The sequence below is a fragment of the Salarias fasciatus genome, chromosome 15, assembly GCF_902148845.1.
Source record: "Salarias fasciatus chromosome 15, fSalaFa1.1, whole genome shotgun sequence".
Taxonomy (NCBI): Eukaryota; Metazoa; Chordata; class Actinopteri; order Blenniiformes; family Blenniidae; genus Salarias; species Salarias fasciatus.
The window spans coordinates 145581-163325 of NC_043759.1; the positions used below are offsets into that span (position 1 = coordinate 145581).

At 59.1% G+C, this 17745-nt stretch overlaps 3 protein-coding genes across 3 annotated transcripts; 1 reads left to right on the plus strand and 2 right to left on the minus strand.

The window, feature by feature from the left end:
- Nucleotides 1-121: 121 nt before the first annotated feature.
- On the minus strand, nt 122-1757 carry LOC115402241 (extensin-like). The gene is made up of 3 exons (XM_030110754.1): nt 1717-1757; nt 1056-1611; nt 122-871 (listed from the first exon to the last, which is right to left on the minus strand). Exons 1-3 carry the CDS (start codon nt 1755-1757, stop codon nt 122-124), a joined length of 1347 nt encoding a protein of 448 aa, XP_029966614.1.
- A 265-nt stretch (nt 1758-2022) lies between these two features.
- On the plus strand, nt 2023-5594 carry LOC115402127 (zinc finger and BTB domain-containing protein 1). Its single transcript, XM_030110576.1, is given in 3 exon segments — nt 2023-2161; nt 3566-3942; nt 3945-5594. Coding segments are annotated over 2 exon segments (1995 nt in total). The 5' UTR covers nt 2023-2161; nt 3566-3569; the 3' UTR covers nt 5567-5594.
- Nucleotides 5595-10166: 4572 nt separating this feature from the next.
- myh6 (myosin, heavy chain 6, cardiac muscle, alpha) lies at nt 10167-16500 on the minus strand. The gene is made up of 2 exons (XM_030109926.1): nt 14336-16500; nt 10167-13806 (listed from the first exon to the last, which is right to left on the minus strand). Exons 1-2 carry the CDS (start codon nt 16498-16500, stop codon nt 10167-10169), a joined length of 5805 nt encoding a protein of 1934 aa, XP_029965786.1.
- Between the last annotated feature and the right edge of the window lie 1245 nt (nt 16501-17745).

Genomic DNA, 17745 nt, shown 5'->3' on the forward strand with positions numbered 1-17745 from the left:
AGGAAGAGCAGCGGGGCTGCGCACGTGACCGCGCGCTGAGAGGCGTGACCAGCAAACAGACCCGGAAGTGTGGAGGCGACCTGCGTCATCATCATCATCTTCTTCTTCATCATTATCATCATCACCATGAGGTCCAGATGTTGGGTGGTGGGGGTTCCAGATGTTGGGTGGTGTGGGGGTTCCAGATGTTGGGTGGTGGGGGTTCCAGATGTTGGGGGTGGGGGTTCCAGATGTTGGGTGGTGTGGGGGTTCCAGATGTTGGGTGGTGGGGGTTCCAGATGTTGGGGGGTGGGGGTTCCAGATGTTGGGGTGTGTGGGTTCCAGATGTTGGGGTGTGGGGGTTCCAGATGTTGGGTGCTGTGGGGGTTCCAGATGTTGGGTTGTGGGGGTTCCAGATGTTGGGGTGTGGGGGTTCCAGATGTTGGGGGGTGTGGGTTCCAGATGTTGGGTGGTGGGGGTTCCAGATGTTGGGTGCTGTGGGGGTTCCAGATGTTGGGTGGTGTGGGTTCCAGATGTTGGGGGGTGTGGGTTCCAGATGTTGGGTGCTGTGGGGGTTCCAGATGTTGGGTGGTGTGAGTTCCAGATGTTGGGTGGTGTGGGTTCCAGATGTTGGGGGGTGTGGGTTCCAGATGTTGGGGGGTGTGGGTTCCAGATGTTGGGGGGTGTGGGTTCCAGATGTTGGGTGGTGTGAGTTCCAGATGTTGGGTGGTGTGGGTTCCAGATGTTGGGGGGTGTGGGTTCCAGATGTTGGGGGGTGTGGGTTCCAGATGTTGGGGGGTGTGGGTTCCAGATGTTGGGTGCTGTGGGGGTTCCAGATGTTGGGTGGTGTGGGTTCCAGATGTTGGGGGGTGTGGGTTCCAGATGTTGGGTGCTGTGGGGGTTCCAGATGTTGGGGGGTGTGGGGGTTCCAGATGTTGGGTTGTGATAGTGAAGTTAACATCAGTAAGCTAACGGTAAGCTAACTTTAGCAGATCCATCACTGAGTCAGTTCGTCTCACAAGACGGTTCTTTCCAGATCTCTCCAGAGAGGGGGGACCTGCAGGATCTGGTGGTACCCTGTAGGGCCCTGGCGGGGCCCTGATGGGGCCTAGGTGGTACCCTGGCGGGGCCCTGGCGGGACCAGGTGTGGCCAGGCGGGACCAGGTGTGACCAGGTGGGACCAGGCGGGACCAGGCGGGGCCCTGGTGGGACCAGGCGGGGCCCTGGTGGGACCAGGCGGGACCAGGCGAGGCCCTGCGGGACCAGGTGGGACCAGGCGGGACCAGGCGGGGCCCTGGTGGGACCAGGCGGGACCAGGTGGGGCCCTGGCGGGACCAGGCGGGACCAGGTGGGGCCCTGGCGGGACCAGGCGGGACCAGGCGGGGCCCTGCGGGAACAGGTGGGACCAGGTGGGGCCCTGGTGGGACCAGGCGGGGCCCTGGTGGGACCAGGCGGGACCAGGCGGGGCCCTGCGGGACCAGGTGGGACCAGGCGGGACCAGGCGGGACCAGGCGGGGCCCTGGTGGGACCAGGCGGGACCAGGCGGGGCCCTGGTGGGACCAGGCGGGACCAGGCGGGGCCCTGGTGGGACCAGGTGGGACCAGGTGGGACCAGGCGGGACCAGGCGGGGCCCTGGTGGGACCAGGCGGGGCCGGGTTGGCACTGGGCGTCCAGCCACTGCAGTGTAGTTAACGTTGATCATTTGGCTGCCTGACCACTAGGGGGCAGCTGTCCCACCCAGCCTCCCTCCTGGACCAGAACTTTAACAGGTCCCCCATGAGGCTCTGCAGCGCAGCTTCCTGCTGTAGTGTGTGTCATTTATTCGTGTGTGTGTGTGTGTGTGTGTGTGTGTGTGTGTGTGTGTGTGTGTGTGTGTGTGTGTGTGTGTGTGTGTGCGTGTAAGCTTTAATCTCCCAGGAAGTCAAATAAATGCGAGTCTTTTATTTTGAAAACCTGTTGGCGGAAGTCCTCCAAGAACAGGAAGACTAAGGGGAAGAAGAAGAAGAAGAAGGAGAAGAAGAAGAAGTCGGAGGAGAAGAAGGAGAAGGAGCAGAGACAGAAGGAGGAGCAGCGCCTCCTCTCCGTGGTTCTCCTCCTCCCGGTTCCTCCTCCCGGTTCCTCCTCCCGGTTCCTCCCCGGTTCCTCCGCCAGCAGCAGCTCCTCGGCGGCTCCTCCACCCACGGTGAGTCCGGGCCGCAGCGCTCCGCGGCCGCTGCGGTGCGGAGCCCCGCGGCCTGCTGGATGCGGGGCGGGCGGGACCGTGGGGGGGGGGGGGGGGGGGGGGGTTGCGGGACAGCGATGCAGCTCTGTGACGTCATGAAGCGGCCCGGACATTCCCGCATCCGGTGCTGCGTTTCAGAGTCAAGGCTCCAGTTAGAGACGGTCTGTCGAGGCGGGGCGCCTCAGGGAACCCTCCGGGGTCATGACCCCGAGGTCAGCGGCTCCTGAAGTTCACTGAAGAGAAGCAGCAGAGTCACCTCAGGTCAGATCATTCTGATGGGAGAAATGCCTCTTTCAAAATAAGAGCTCAGAATCAGCTGAGAAACGTCTCCCACAGGGCTCCGAGTTAAATGGAGGTATCTAGAACCTGCTGTGAGGTAACCAGATACCTGACAGCAGGTTCTAGATACCTTTAATTAACATGGAACCCAGTGGGAGACGTTTCTCAGCTCTTATTTTGAAAGAGCTGTTTCACCCTTTAGAATAATTCTGACCAAACATGAGCTGCCTGAATTCTTCAGTGAACTTAAAGGTGTAATGCAGGATTTTCTCGAAAAGTCGAAGCCAAACGTCTGTTACTCGCTGTTTGAAAAACGTGCATGCTCCAGACCGTCCTCCCAGCTCGGCTGCTCCTCCCAGGAAACGCCGATCAATGGCGGAAGCGTGCGAACGCGAGCTCACCTTCTCCGGGCGTGCACGGCTCCGTTTACGGTTTCTGCGATCGGCCTCGCTCAGAAAGCTTATTTTCTGAAACAGTTCCAGTTTCACGATGTCAGACTCGGTAAGTCCTGGCTGGAACCGAAGCTCTCGGCTACAGAAACACTCCGAATGCGCAATACGTAGGACGTGATTGGGAGCGAGCACACGGCTGGACGAAAGCAGCTCAGCAGAATGACTGATAAACAGACCCAGCAGTTGTTTTGGTGATCCACCCGGAACTCAAAGCAAATAGAACATCCTACATTACACCTTCAAGGAGCCATTAAACTTGGTGTCATTGAAGTCTGAGAGGTTCCACCTGCAGAACGGTTCCTGCCTGACGTTCTCAGAGACAGACGGAGACAGACCACTGCGTCTGTGATCAGTCTGGAGTTTAATAACTGACATATGAATTTTGACATGTTCTCAGCCCCAGAATTCTTCGTCCTGGAGTCCAGTCTGAACTGTGAACAGGAACGAGACTCTGCTGTCCCATAAGACAATAACGACCAAAAGTCTCCAAATCTGTCCAAACCCTCTGAAATCTGTCAGAAAGCCGGTGTCCTCAGGTCTTCCCAAAGCGTCTGGATCCCTGATTCAGTGGGATCAGTTGTAGATCAGGTCCAGGTTCGGGGCCCGGACCCTGACGGTGTGGTGTGTTCCGCAGGGCGATGGCGAGGCCGAGCCACAGCGACCACGTCCTGCAGCAGCTCAACAACCAGCGCGAGTGGGGCTTCCTGTGCGACTGCCTCATCGCCGTCGGGGACATCTACTTCCGGGCCCACAAGGCGGTGCTGGCCGCCTGCAGCTCCTACTTCCGGATGCTGTTCATCCGGGACCAGCAGGGGGCGTCCCGCCTGGACCTCAGCAACATGCAGATCAGCGCCGAGTGCTTCGACCTCATCCTGCAGCTCATGTACCTGGGCCGCATCGCCGTGGGCAGCTACGAGTTCGAGGAGCTGAAGGCGTCCATGGCGTCGCTGCAGATGTACTACATCCCCGACTCGCTGGACGACCTGCGGGACATCCGCAGCTCCAACCTCACCCGTCCTCCTCTGCGTCCTCGTCCAGCTCATCCGCTGGGCCGGCCGGCGGCAAGATGATGTTCGGGGTCCGGATGTACGAGCAGGCGAGGCCCGCCGCGCCCGAAGCAGAACCCGGACCCAAACCGGGCGGTGGCGGCGGCGGCGGCCGGCCAGCGGTGCCCGCGGTCCCTGGCAGGCGGGCGGTGGAGGAGCCGGCGCCGGCGGCGCTGCTGGCGGCGGCAGAAGCGTCGTCCGAGCAGCCGTGCGACCTGAGGAAGAGGTCCGGCGGCCGGAGCTCCGCCCTCAAAGACCGGCCACGGTTCGGACGCACCTACACCTGCGACGACTGCGGCTTCGTCTTCAGCTGCGAGAAGCTCCTCATCGAGCACATCCTGACCTGCACCAACAGGAAGTCCTACCCGCCGCCCCGAGGCGCCGAGGGCGACGACTCCAGCAAGGCCGAGAGCTCCACCCCCGAGAGCGCCGACGACCACCGGCTCCTCTGCAAAGGAGAGCGGGACTGGCCCGAGGCCACAGCCGGCGCCGCCCTGGCCATCCGGTCCGTGGCCGCCGGGACGGACGCCGACCCCGGGTCCGGCGGAACCGTCAAGACGGAGCCGGAGGAGAGCGCCTTCCCGGAGATCGCCACGATCCGGGCCGGGCAGCGCGGCGCGCCGTGGGAGGAGCCGGGGTCGGAACCCCACCCGGAGCCCGGCGTGTCCGACGCTCCGGACGGCCACGCCTCCAGCGGCGACGACTCGGGGATCCCCACCAAGCTCCCCAAGGTCAAAGAGGAGCAGCCAGACGCCGACGGCGCCCCCTGCGAACTGTGCGGCGCCCTGCTGGCAGAGGAGGACAAGTCCGCCCACTACCTGTCCAACCACATGGGACACATCTGCGCCTGCGGCCGCTGCGGTCAGGTGCTCATCAAGGGCCGGCAGCTGCTGGAGCACGCCGAGCGCTGCGGCGAGGCGCACGGCGGCGAGTCCGACTCCCACGGCGAGGACGAGGACCCGCACGGGCTGGACGAGGGCCTGCTGGAGGCGGGCGACCTGGAGGCGGGCGACCTGGAGGCGGGCGACCTGGAGGCGGCCGACCTGGCCTGCCCGCACTGCGGCCTGCTGTTCCAGAGCGAGGGCCTGGCGCTGGAGCACGCCCTCACCTGCCACGACCAGGAGCTGTTCCGGCCGGCGGCGCTGGAGGACGGCGGCGAGCCCGACCACCGCCGGAAGCACTTCTGCGGCATCTGCGGCAAGGGCTTCTACCAGCGCTGCCACCTGCGCGAGCACTACACCGTGCACACCAAGGAGAAGCAGTTCACCTGCCAGACCTGCGGCAAGCAGTTCCTGCGCGAGCGGCAGCTGCGGCTGCACACCGACATGCACCGCGGCATGGCGCGCTACGTCTGCCCCGTCTGCGACCAGGGCACCTTCCTCAAGCACGACCACGTGCGTCACATGATCTCCCACCTGTCGGCCGGCGAGACCATCTGCCAGGTGTGCTTCCAGATCTTCCCCGGCGGCGAGCAGCTGGAGAAGCACATGGACGTCCACCTGTACATCTGCGGCGTCTGCGGCGAGAAGTTCCGGCTGCGCAAGGACATGAGGAGTCACTACAACTCCAAGCACACCAAGAGACTGTAGGGGGCGCCGCCGCGCCCGCCGCCACCGCCAAGCCATAACTGTGAGAACAAACGATGCACTTGAACACCAAAAACAAACTAACCTGCACTTTCAGCGTATATGCAGAACCCTCTGCAGGTGGGCGGGGCTCCCCGCCTCCAGTGGGCGGGGCCTCGGCCTCCGGTGGGCGGAGCTTTGTCTAAGTTTGTGTTTGTACTCTGAGTCCAATTTAAGATTAAAGAGTCCCGTCAGGTTTTCATCCAAAGTTACAATTCATGTCAGCGTTTCCTTCAATGGAGGGCGGCGCCCCCCGGGGGCTCCCGCTGGTATTACCTGACTGTGTGTGTGTGTGTGTGTGTGTGTGTGTGTGGTGCGTTTTTCTATCCTTCTGGGGACCAAATGTCCCCAGAAGGATGGGAAAACCTGCACGATGTGCCTTGTGGGACCTTCTTCCGGTCCTAATGAGGGAAACAGTGTTTTCTTGACCATGTTGTTGTTACTGAAAACAGTCAAAGGTCAAAACATTTCTTTAGGGTTCGACTGTGTTGTGGTCTGGGTTAGGGTCAGGGTCAGGGGCTAGTAAATGCATTATGTCAATGAGTGTCCTCACAAGGATAGAAATACAAACCTGTGTGTGTGTGTGTGTGTGTGTGTGTGTGTGTGTGTGTGTGTACACCTGGATGTTCTGCAGTGGCTGGTGGAGAACCTTCTGCCAGACACCTTGCAGGACAACAGTCCATGGCGCGGGGGGGGGGGGGGGAGATTACACTGGGGTGGACACACTTGTGGGTGGACACATGGACACTTATAGATGACGTTTTGGGTGGACATATGAGTAATTGCTGCTTTTGTTGCTGATACGTCGGCATAGCCGCCATGTTGGATGAGGACCTCCCTCTCCAGGATAGTTTGTGACATATTGTATAGACGCCATCTTGGAAGAGGACCTCCGCTTTGGGTGTTTCACACAGACGCCATCTTGGATGAGGACCTGCGGGTTGTTTGGGTTCTTTCACACAGACGCCATCTTGGAAGAGGACCTCCGGTTTTTCTGAGTCGGGTCCAGCTGCAGACCCGCAGGCCCTCCAAAACACGACAATGGCGGCAAGTATAACGGAAGTGAAGACGTGAAGGAATCATATCATCATTCCAAACCCTAATTTTTATGTGTTTGTGATTAGGCACGTTCAACGTGAGAAAGCCAGAGGCAGACCTTTAAGACTTTTGAGCCGCCCCACCCAGATTTGGCCCGGCGTCACTGATGCGTAGGACCTACGTAGGGCATGGAAAACTGGTGAGACCCAAACCAGATCGGTCCCAGAGGAGCCGCTGTGAGCTGCTGGAGAGTAACTCACCGCTACCTGGCCCACCGCTCTGGTCCATACTGGCAGGTGATTGGATCCCAGCCCTCTCCTCAGCAATAACACGCTTCATTTGCATAAATACACACCCCCCACGGTGGGAGTCATGAGAAACACAAACATGGAGAACAGAGGGCTGTCAGAGTTGGAGGCAGACTGATAACTCCGCCCCACGGCGCCGTCTGCTTCGTCTAGCTCCGCCTACCTCTGGCTCTGCCATCGTGAACACACCTGTTTACTTACTTCAGCTATCGTCTCTCTCGGCCACCATCTCAAAGTGGGCGTGTTTTGCAGGGCCTGCCAATGACGTATATAGTAGTACTACTATAGTCTACTATGTGCGTCATTGGGGCCTGCGGTCTGCTGCTGGACCTACTTGGTTGGTTTTGGGTTCTCTCAAATGGACGCCATCTTGGATGAGCCTTCTGAAGTCCAGACCCTTAAAGATGGCCGCCACTCGACATGTAGCAGCGACTTGAGTAACCCGGGTAACTGGAGGGGATTTCATGATGTTGAAAAGCATGTTGAGTCTCATTATGAGCCTTCAGCCCTCCTGCTCCCCCTGGTGGTCACTTTAAAGAAATGATACATGGCTCCTACAACACTCTCTCTCTCTCTCTCTGTCTCTCTCTCTCTCTCTCTGTCTGTCTCTCTCTCTCTCTCTCTCTCTCTCCTCTGCCTGGGGCCTTTCTGTGTGGAGTTTGCATGTTCTCCCTGTGTGTCCCCCTGAAGTGTCCCTCAGTGCCAGCCTGTCTCTGTCCAGGCGGAGCCCTCCACTTCCTGTTTGTTCTTTCCAGACTTCCGGAGCTCGGTGCTGAGAGGAACGTCTGGAAGCACGAATGAAGAATCAGAACCCGAGTCCGGTTCTCATCGGTTTTTATTGATCCGGTTCCAACACTTTACAGGAGGGGCTCCCATGTGGAGAGCCGGGTGATCTACTCACATCTGTCTACAGATCTATTCACACAGATCTATGATCTACTCACACTGAGATCTCCAGGGCCCAGTATTTCAAACATAATCCACAGGATTAATCCTGGTGAATTGGATTAAACCCAGATCTGATCCAAAATGGGGTATTTCAAACAGCATTTAATCTCGATAATTTATCAATTTATTTCAAAACTTCAGTCCCAAACCTGGATCAGTTTATCCTGAAAACCAGCATTAACATAATCCACCTCAGGGTCGGATCAGTGTGATCCCAGGTATCAGTTCCACATAGACTCATCCATAGAGAGCTTTTACTTGCATTTCTCACAATCATTAGTATAAAAAGATATTTTTAATAAATTAAACCTCTTCATGTAGTTTTTTTTTTGATGAACAGAAAAAAAAATCCAAATTTCACAGTTGTCAGACAAGTAATTCAAACAACAAAAATTTCCTCAACTCAAAATTGTAACACCTGAACTGAAAGTTTTCACACTACTTTTCCATTTGCTTTTCCAGCAATTGTATTTTTTTCTAGAAGTTCTGGGAATACTTTTGTTTTCCCTTCGTTTCTGTTCAGTAAAGCTGCTGGATATCTCACGTTTGTCTCATGTTTTCATTTTTTTACACTACTCTCTGACGTCCTTTTATAACATGCATCTCAAAATATGAACGGTCAGTGACGAGGCCACTGTTTAAATGTGCATTAAGGAGTTTGCACGTTTCGTGCGAAACAGTGACCCCTGCAGGCCTCGGGCGTAACTGCAGCTTAGTGAAACACTGCCTGTGGCTTGTGTCCATGTACGTGCACAGAAGAGGGGAACTCCTTCCTGGCTCTTGTAGCAGCGCTCCAGTAACTTTAAGGCTGAATCCCATTTCCCCCCTTAGCCCCTCCCCCTTGGCCCTCCCCCTCATTTTGGCGTTCAGGCGGAGGGGTAGGAGTGTCCCGACTGTCATTATGACGGAGGGGGAGGGCTGTTCACCCCTCCAAATGGAGATTCTCCCGAGGCTCACTCCAAATGGAGGGGTATGATCCAGTGGCGGCCGGTGGCGAGGGGCGCTTGTTTTGTCCGCCTACACCGTGACTGGCGGGCGGGGTTAGTTCACTTCCACATTGGCGGGAGCGCTCATTTCCACACCTGCGCATTCCAGGCGCATTCCAAACACAACAGATAGACGATTATTTTCAATAAACTGGTTTCTTCAACACCGCCCTCCTGGAATGCGCGGGTGGGAAACGAGCGCTCCCGCCAATGCGGAAGTGAACTGACCCCGCCCGCCACTCACGGTGTAGGCGGACAAAGCAAGTACCCCTCGCCACCGGCCGCCACTGGATGACAGATTTCCCAGAAAGCCTTCTAAGATCGGCAAGATGGCGGCGTCCGCAACGAAAGAAGTTCATAAACGTCAATATTCTGTCAATAAAGTTTTAAAATGTAAGAAAAACATTCTTCTTCAGCAAACAATTGTCGCTTCTGCCAACGTCATTGGCAGCGGCGACTACTGATGACGAACGCGATCGTCGAAGGGGTGTCCCAATTCAGAGTGCTTTACTTTCGGCCCTGCCCCTTAGCACTCCGTTTCAAAGGGGGAGGGGCTCGAAAGAGAAATGGGACTGGGCCTAAGTCTCTTCAGCCTGCTGGGGTCTGCTGGAGTGGAGGCAGTGCTCGAAGCCGGGCTTTTCTAATCCAGCTCAGTTGTTGCTCGCTGAACATCTGGCAGAGTAATGGTGGACAAAACGAAACCTAAGGAAATCAGGCCAGCGCATTACGTCACATCCTCTCAAATCCTCCCAGTCCGGACCGGCACTGCAACTTTCAAGTGAGAAGTTAGCGCTGTTAGCGGTACTAGCAATGAATATGTCAGGGACCTTCTGCACATCACTGGGCATTTGTAACATATTTATGGTGGAAAATAAGTATTTTTAAAGTTGAAAAACTCCTTGAGGCACCTTTAAACAGAGAATTGAAGCGAACATTGACTCCATGCAACAGATAATATTTTGAATTACTATATAATACTTTTGCTTTTGGTGCATTAATTCATGAAAGATCTCTGTAGCCTTAAGATCAACACAAAACACATTCTGTCTCCGGTCTGTGACCCTGAGGGCGGCTTGATCCTCGAGGATCAGGATTATTCTGATCCAATCTAGCAAAGTTTTGAAGAACCAGGATAGAAGATCCTGATCCATGGATTTGGAAATCTGGATCAATTTAATCTGGATTTAATTTTTTCAAATACTGGGCCCAGTAGATCCATGGATCCCTGGTCCAGGCCCTCGGAGGAGGACCCGTCCCTGGTCCGGGCCCTCCTGCTCAGACCCCTCACTCGTCCAGGCCCTTCTTGGAGGCCCCGTCCCGGGTCTTGGCCCTCAGCTTGTTGGCCTGGGCCTCGGCCGTGTCGGCGCGCTCCTCGGCCTCGTCCAGCTCGTGCTGCAGCTTGCGCAGTCGGGCCGTGTTGGCGTTGGCGGCCTCCTCCGCCTCCTCGGCGGCGCGCTTGTAGGACTTGACCTTCAGCTGCAGCTTGTCCACCAGGTCCTGCAGGCGGGACAGGTTCTTGCGGTCCTCCTCGGTCTGGTAGGTAAGCTCCTTGACGCGGCGTTCATACTTGCGGACGCCCTTGGTGGCCTCGGCGCCCCTCCTCTGCTCCGCCTCCAGCTCCGCCTCCAGCTCACGGAGGCGGGCCTCCAGCTGCTGCAGCTGCTTCCTGCCGCCCTTCGAGGCGACCTGCTCGGCCTCGTCCAGCCGCTGCTGCAGGTCCTTGATGGTCTGCTCCATGTTCTTCTTCATGCGCTCCAGGTGCGCGCTGGTGTCCTGCTCCTTCTTCAGCTCCTCGGCCATCATGGCGGCGTCCGTGATGGCCTTCTTGGCCTTGTCCTCGGCGTTGCGGTTCTCCTGGACGGCGTCCTCCAGCTCAGCCTGCAGGCGCAGCAGGTCGGCCTCCTGCTTCTTCTTCTGGTTGAGGAGGCCGGCGTTCTGGGCGTGCAGCAGCTGCGCGCGCTCGGCGGCGTCGGCCAGCTCCTGCTCGGCCAGCTTGCGGCTGCGGTCGGTCTGCTCCAGCGCGGCGCGCAGCTCGTCCAGCTCGGCCTGCAGCAGGGTGTGGCGGCGCTCCAGCAGCGCGGTGTTCTCCCGCAGCTCGTCGCCGGCGTGCTGCGCGTCGTCCAGCTGCAGCTGCGCATCCTTCAGGAAGGCCTGCAGGGTCCTGGCCTGCTTCTGGGCGTCGGCCGCCTGCCGGTTGGCCTGGCCCAGCTGCACCTCCATCTCATTCAGGTCGCCCTCCATCTTCTTCTTGACCCGCAGCGCCTCGTTGCGGCTCCGGGTCTCGGCCTCCAGGGAGGCCTGCAGCGAGTCCAGCATGCGCTGGTAGTTCCTCTTGGCCGTCTCCGTCTCCTCGTCCTTCTCGGATAGCTTGCGCTCTAGGTCGGCCTTCAGCTGGCTGAGCTCCAGCTGGGCCCGCAGGACCTTGCTCTCCTCGTGCTCCAGCGAGCCCTCGGCCTCCTCCAGCGCCGCCTGTAGCTCCGCCCTCTCCTGCTCCAGCTGCTTGCGGATCTTCTCCAGCTCATGCGCGCTCCGGCCGCCTTCGCCCAGCCGGTCGGTCAGGTCGGAGATCTCCTCCTGCAGGTTCTTGTTCTCCCTCTTGGCAGTCTCCAGCTGGTCCAAGTTCTCCTCGTAGGCGTTCCGGATCTTGAAGAGCTCGGTGCTCAGGCCGCGCGCCTCCTTCTGTGACGCTTCCAGCTCGCTCTGAGACTCCTCCCACTTCTGCTTCCACTCCGCCAGCACTTTGTCGAAGCTGCGCTGCTTCTTGTCCAGAGCGGCCGAGGCAGCGTTGGACCGCTCCAGGTCCAGCATCAGGTCCTCGATCTCGTTCTGGAGCCGGTGTTTGGTCTTCTCCAGGGAGGAGCACTTGGCATTGACGGCCTCCGTGGCCTCCTCGGCCTCCTGCAGCCGCTGCACCAGCTTCTTCTTGGCCTCCTCCAGTTCCTCGGTCCTCTGGATGCCATCCGTCTCGTACCTGGTCCTCCAGGCCGAGACCTCGGCGTTGGACTTGGACAGCGCCCTCTGCAGCTCGGCCTTGGCCTCCTGCTCCTCCTCCAGCTGCTCGCGCAGCAGGTCACAGTCGTGGCGGGCGGACTGCACGGCATGGGCCAGGGCGGTCTTGGCCTTCAGCTCCTCCTCCAGCTGGCGCCGCAGGTCCTCCACCTGCTGGGCGGAGGAGGTCTTGCCCCGGGTCAGCTGCGAGACCAGGCACTCCTTCTCCTCCAGCCGTCGGCCCAGCTCGCCGTTCTCGGCCAGCAGCTTGGCGCGCTGCGTGGTCAGCTCGTTGACGGCGCGCTGGCTCTCCTCGTGTTTGCTCCGGTACTCATTGGCGCCATCCTCCAGGGACCGGCACAGCTTCTCCATGCTGGACTTGGCCCGGGCCACGGCCTCCATGCTGGATGCCAGGTCGTCCAGCTCCAGCTTCAGCTCGCTCTTCTCCTTCTCCAGCTTCTGCTTGACGCGCTGCAGGTTGTCGATCTGCTCGCCCAGCTCGGCCACGGCATCGGCGTGCTTCTTGCGCAGCGCGGCGGCGGTGGCCTCGTGCTGCAGGGTGGACTCCTCCAGCTCCCGCCGCAGCTTCTGGAACTCGGCGTCCCGCTTCTTGTTGAGCTCCACCTGGGCCGACGTGGCTCCGCCCGCCTCCTCCAGGCGCTCGCTGATGTCCTCCAGCTCCCGGGACAGGTCGCACCGCTGCTTCTCCACCTTGGCCCGGGCGGCGCGCTCGGCGTCCAGCTCCTCCTCCAGCTCCTCCATCCGGGCCTGGTTCTCCTTCAGCTTCTTGTGCAGCTGGACCGCCGCCGCCCGCTCGTCCTCCAGCCTGCCGCTCACCTGCGCCACCTCGAAGTCCTTCTTCTTCAGCCTGTCCTCCAACTGCTGCTTGTCGTTCTCCAGGTCCATCAGGGACTCCTGGACCAGCTTCAGGTCCCCCTCCAGCTTCCTCTTGCAGCGCTCCAGGTCCAGCCGGACCTTCTTCTCCTGCTCCAGCGAGCCCTCCACATCGTCCACCTGCTGCTCCAGCTTGGCCTTGGCCTTGGTCAGGCAGTTGACCTTGTCCTCCTCGCTCTGCAGGTCGTCCAGGGTCTGCTGGTGCGCCTCCTGCAGGGCCCTCTTCTCCTTGGTGAGCTTGGCGATGGTCTCGTCCTGCGACGCCATCTCCTCCGTCAGGTTCTTCACCTTGTTCTCCGTGGCGTGCTTCTCCTTCTCCACCTTGGCGAGCGTCAGCTCCAGGTCGTCGATGTCCTTCTTCAGCTCGGAGCACTCGTCCTCCAGCTTACGCTTCTTGGCGGTCAGGTCGGCGTTGAGCTCCTCCTCGTCCTCCAGCCGCTCGGCCGTCTCCTTCAGCTTGGCCTCCAGCTGGATCTTGCTCTTGATGAGCTGCTCGCAGCGCTCCTCGGCGTCCGTCAGGGTGTCCTGCTCCGACTGGATCTGCAGTGCCAGCTCGCTCTTCTCCTGCAGGAGCGTCACCATCTTCTCCTCCAGCTCCTTCCGCCGGGCCTCGGACTTCTCCAGCGCCTCCTTCAGCTTGTTGAACTCGTCCTTCATGGTGGCCATCTCCTTCTCCGACTCGGCGCTCTTCAGCAGCGGCTTGATCTTGAAGAAGAGCTTCATCCAGGGCCAGTTCTTCACCCCCAGGAAGGAGCGCAGGTTCCACTGGATGACCATCAGGGCATCGCGCCGCTCCACCATGCGGGCGAACTGCGCCCTCATCAGGAGGGCGCGGGCATTGGCCTGGATCCGGGTGATTATCCGGGACAGCTGCTCGTCCCGCATCTCCTCCAGCGTCCCCAGGAGGCCGGCCTTGAAGAAGACCTTGGTGTGTCCGAACTTGTACTGCGTGTGGTCAATGTCCAGCGTCCCCAGCAGCTTCTCGGCGCTCTTCTTACAGTCTAGGAACTGACCGTCCGGGATGGCCGAGGCGTTCAGGATCCTGTGGACAGATGGACAGACGGGGACACTGACGCACCGTCTCACAGGGGGACAGCATGAATTACAGTCAGGGGTGAGGACAGCAAAGCTCTTCTGTCCTACAGTCCAGTTTGTCCTACACAGTTGTTGTACAGTGTCAGTTGCTCTGGCTGTCAATTGCTCTTGCTGCCTGTCAGTTGCCCTGCCTGTCTGTCAGTTGCCGTACCAGTAGCGCTGCTTCAAGGCGCCGTAGTGCACGCGGTTGTCTGTCAGTTGCTCTGTCTTTCAGTTGCTCTGCGAGTCAGTTGCCCGACCTGTCTGTCAGTTGCCCAACCTGTGGTCAGTTGCCCTGCCCGCAGTCAGTTGCCGTACCGGTAGCGCTGCTTGAAGTCGCTGTAATGCACGCGGTTGTCTGTCAGTTGCTCTGTGTTTCAGTTGCTCTGCCTGTCAGTTGCCCTCCCTGTCTGTCAGTTGCTCTGTCTTTCAGTTGCTCTTCCTGTCAGTTGCCCTACCTGCCTGTCAGTTGCCCTGCCCGCGGTCAGTTGCCGTACCTGTAGCGCTGCTTGAAGTCGCCGTAGTGCACGCGGTTGGGGAAGCCCTTCCGGCAGATGCGGATCCCCTCCAGGACGCCATTGCAGCGCAGCTGGTGCATCACCAGGCAGTTGTCCATGACGCCTGGTGTCTTCCTCTCGTTGGGGATCAGGCAGCGGACGAAGTGCGGGTGCGTGGTCTTCAGGTTGTTCATCAGCTTGTTGAGGTTCTCGCGGTGCAGCGCTGACACCGTCTGGAAGGATGAGCCCTTCTTCTTGGCTCCTTTCCCGGCCCCCTTGTCTCCGCCCTCGCCTCCGGCGTAGTTGGAGAAGAGCAGGCTGAGGAGCTTCAGGGACGACTTCTGGAACAGCCCCACCACCGTCTCGTTCAGCGGGTCCTTGTTCTTCACCAGCCAGCCGGAGATGTTGTAGTCCACCGTGCCGGCGTAGTGCACCAGCGCGAAGTGCGCCTCGGCCTTCCCCTTGGCCGCCCGCGGCTTCTCAAACATCTTGTTCTTGCCCAGGTGGTTGTCGTAGAGCTTGGACTTGAAGGTCTGGTCGCTGGCCTTGGGGAACATGCACTCCTCCTCCAGGATGGACAGGATCCCCAGAGGCTTCTCGATCAGGTCTATGCAGGCCTGCAGGTCCATGCCAAAGTCGATGAACTCCCAGTCGATGCCCTCCTTCTTGTACTCCTCCTGCTCCAGAACGAACATGTGGTGGTTGAAGAACTGCTGCAGCTTCTCGTTGGTGAAGTTGATGCAGAGCTGCTCGAAGGTGTTGAAGTCGAAGATCTCGAACCCAGCGATGTCCAGCACGCCGATGAAGTACTGCCGGTGCTGCTTGGTGTCCAGGGACTGGTTGATCCTCACCACCATCCAGTTGAACATCTTCTCGTACACGGACTTGGCCAGCGCGCCGATGGCGTAGTACACCTGGTCCACGCCCTGGCCTTTGGTGACATACTCGTTGCCGACCTTGACCCGGGGGTGGCACAGCCCCTTGATGAGGTCGGCCGAGTTCAGCCCCATCAGGTAGGCGGACTTGTCGGCGGCCTCGGTGCCGTCGGGCTCGGCCTGCTCCTCGCGCTGCTTCTGTTTGAACTTCATGTTGCCGTAGTGCATGATGGCGCCGGTCAGCTTGTAGACGCCCATCTTCTCGTCCGGCGTGAAGCCCAGCACGTCGAAGGCGCTGTCGGTGGCCATCAGCTCCTCGGCGTCATTGATGGAGGCGACCGTCACCTCACCCTGGGAGATGTAGGAGTAGTCGTACGGGTTGTTGGTTATCAGCAGCATGTCCAGCAGCTCTGGCTTCTGATTGGACAGGATCTGGTAGAAGATGTGGTAGTTCCGTTCGGCCTTCAGCTGAAACGTGACCCTGGACTTCTCCAGCAGGTATGTCTCGATGTCGGCGGACGACAACTTTCCGCTGGTGCCAAAGTGAATCCGGATGAACTTTCCGAACCTGGACGAGTTGTCGTTCCTCAGAGTCTTGGCATTCCCGAAGGCCTCCAGTGCCGGGTTGGCCTGGATGATCTGGTCCTCCAGGGTCCCCTTGCTGGCATCTTTCTTGCCGCCGCCTCCGACGGCGGCGATGCTGGCAAAATACTGGATCACCCGCTTGGTGTTGACCGTCTTCCCGGCGCCGGATTCTCCGGTGATGAGGACGGACTGGTTCTCCCGGTCGGTCAGCATGTACTGGTAGGCGTTGTCCGAGATGGAGAAGATGTGGGGCGGGGCCTCGCTCCTCTTCTTGCCACGGTACGCCGCCACCACCTCGGAGTCGTAGACGGGGAGCCACTTGTAAGGGTTGACAGTGACGCAGAAGAGGCCGGAGTAGGTGTAGATCATCCAGGCGGCGTAGCGCTCCTTCAGGTTGAACAGCACCGCCGGCTCATGCAGGAAGGTGAACATGGCCATGTCCTCGATCTTATCGAACTTGGGGGGGTTCTGAGGGTGGACGTCGGTCTCTTTGACGTTGGCCGTGGTGCCATCCTCCTTCTTCACCGTCACCATGCCGCCCTCTTTCTTCTGGATCTGTCCCTTCATGTACTCCACCTTGTCGTCCACCACGAAGCACTCGGTCTTTATGTCGAAGGCCCTGGTCTGGGCCTCCAGACGCTCCTTGTCCGATTTCCTCAGGTACGGAGCGGCTTTCCCGAACTCGGCCATCAGAGCGTCGCCCATGGTGGAGGTGCAGGTGGAGGTGGAGGTCCTCGGCAGTCTGAAGCTCACCCACCAGGAGAAGTGGGACAAATGCAGCCTCCAGGCAGCAGACGCCCGTTTTAAAGACTCTCTCTGGACCAAATTAGGAGAAAAGTGCCGACAAGATACAGGGTCACATTCAGGACCTTCAGGTGCCGGGACCCGGGTCGCATTCAGGACCTTGGGCTGTCGGCGTCCTTTTTAGGAGAAAGACGTCTGTGAGTTTATCAGCAAGCCGACAGCAGGACCAGATCACACCTTCTGTTTTTAGACCGCTTCAGACTGCAGGAGCTCAGGAGAACCGGGGACCAGAGGAGGCCCAGGACCAGGGACCAGAGGAGGCCCAGGACCAGAAAAGGCCCAGGACCAGGACCAGGACCAGGACCAGGACCAGGACCAGGACCAGGACCAGAACCACAGGACGGCCCTGTATCTGGTTCTGTCTGGTCCAGTCCAGTCTGATCGTGGCCTCATGTATACAGAATATCATTATTATCGTGATTATTATTACATGGGGGACACATGGAGGACACACGGGGGACACATGGAGGACACACGGGGGACACATGGAGGACACAAGGGGGACACATGGAGAACACAAGGGGGACACATCGGGGACACATGGGGGGGACATGGAGGACACACGGGGAGACCTTTAGAGGCTGGAACCTTCCTGAAACTCCTTCCTGCTCAAGTGAAATAAATGAGCACCCGGGGCGTCAGGCAGGGTCCTGGTCCACCCTGAAGGTTTCCCTGCTGGGTCCAGGTCCAGGCTGGTTCTAAAGGATTCCTAATCAGGTCCAGGTCCAGGTCCAGATCCTGGCCGGCTCCAGCGGGTTCCCCGCTGTGGAGAATGCGTCTCGCCACTGGAGACCGTCAGGGAGAGAAAGGTCACCGCTCCATCCCAGAATGCACTGGGAGCAGAAGGATCCGAATCAGGAACAGGGGCCTGAGCTGGAAGCCAGGACGAGGACACGGACAGTTAGCTGTCCTGTCCCCCGAGCAGTCCTGACGACATGACTCTCAGGATCTTCCTGATCCTCTCGATTCAACTTCACCGACACTGTGGGAGTGTGTGTGTCTGCATGTATGTGTGTGTGTGTGTGTGTGTCTGTGTGTGTGTGTGTGTGTATTTCTGTGTCTGTATGTGTCTGCATGTATGTCTTTGTGTGTATGTGTGTGTGTATGTGTGTGTGTGTGTGTGTGTGTGTGTGTGTGTGTCTGTGT

Bases quoted from the DNA above. Each gene is read 5' to 3' on its own strand.
- LOC115402241 (XM_030110754.1), bottom strand. From the start codon at position 1,757: ATGGGGGACCTGTTAAAGTTCTGGTCCAGGAGGGAGGCTGG. The intron at 1,612-1,716 runs GTGGGACAGCTG...TGGTCCCACCAG, and splicing joins TGGTCCAGGAGGGAGGCTGG to GGCCCCGCCTGGTCCCGCCT. The intron at 872-1,055 runs GTACCACCAGAT...GAACCCCCACAG, and splicing joins CCCCGCCAGGGCCCTACAGG to CACCCAACATCTGGAACCCA.
- myh6 (XM_030109926.1), bottom strand. From the start codon at position 16,500: ATGGGCGACGCTCTGATGGCCGAGTTCGGGAAAGCCGCTCCGTACCTG. The intron at 13,807-14,335 runs GTACGGCAACTG...ATCTGTCCACAG, and splicing joins GACTTCAAGCAGCGCTACAG to GATCCTGAACGCCTCGGCCA.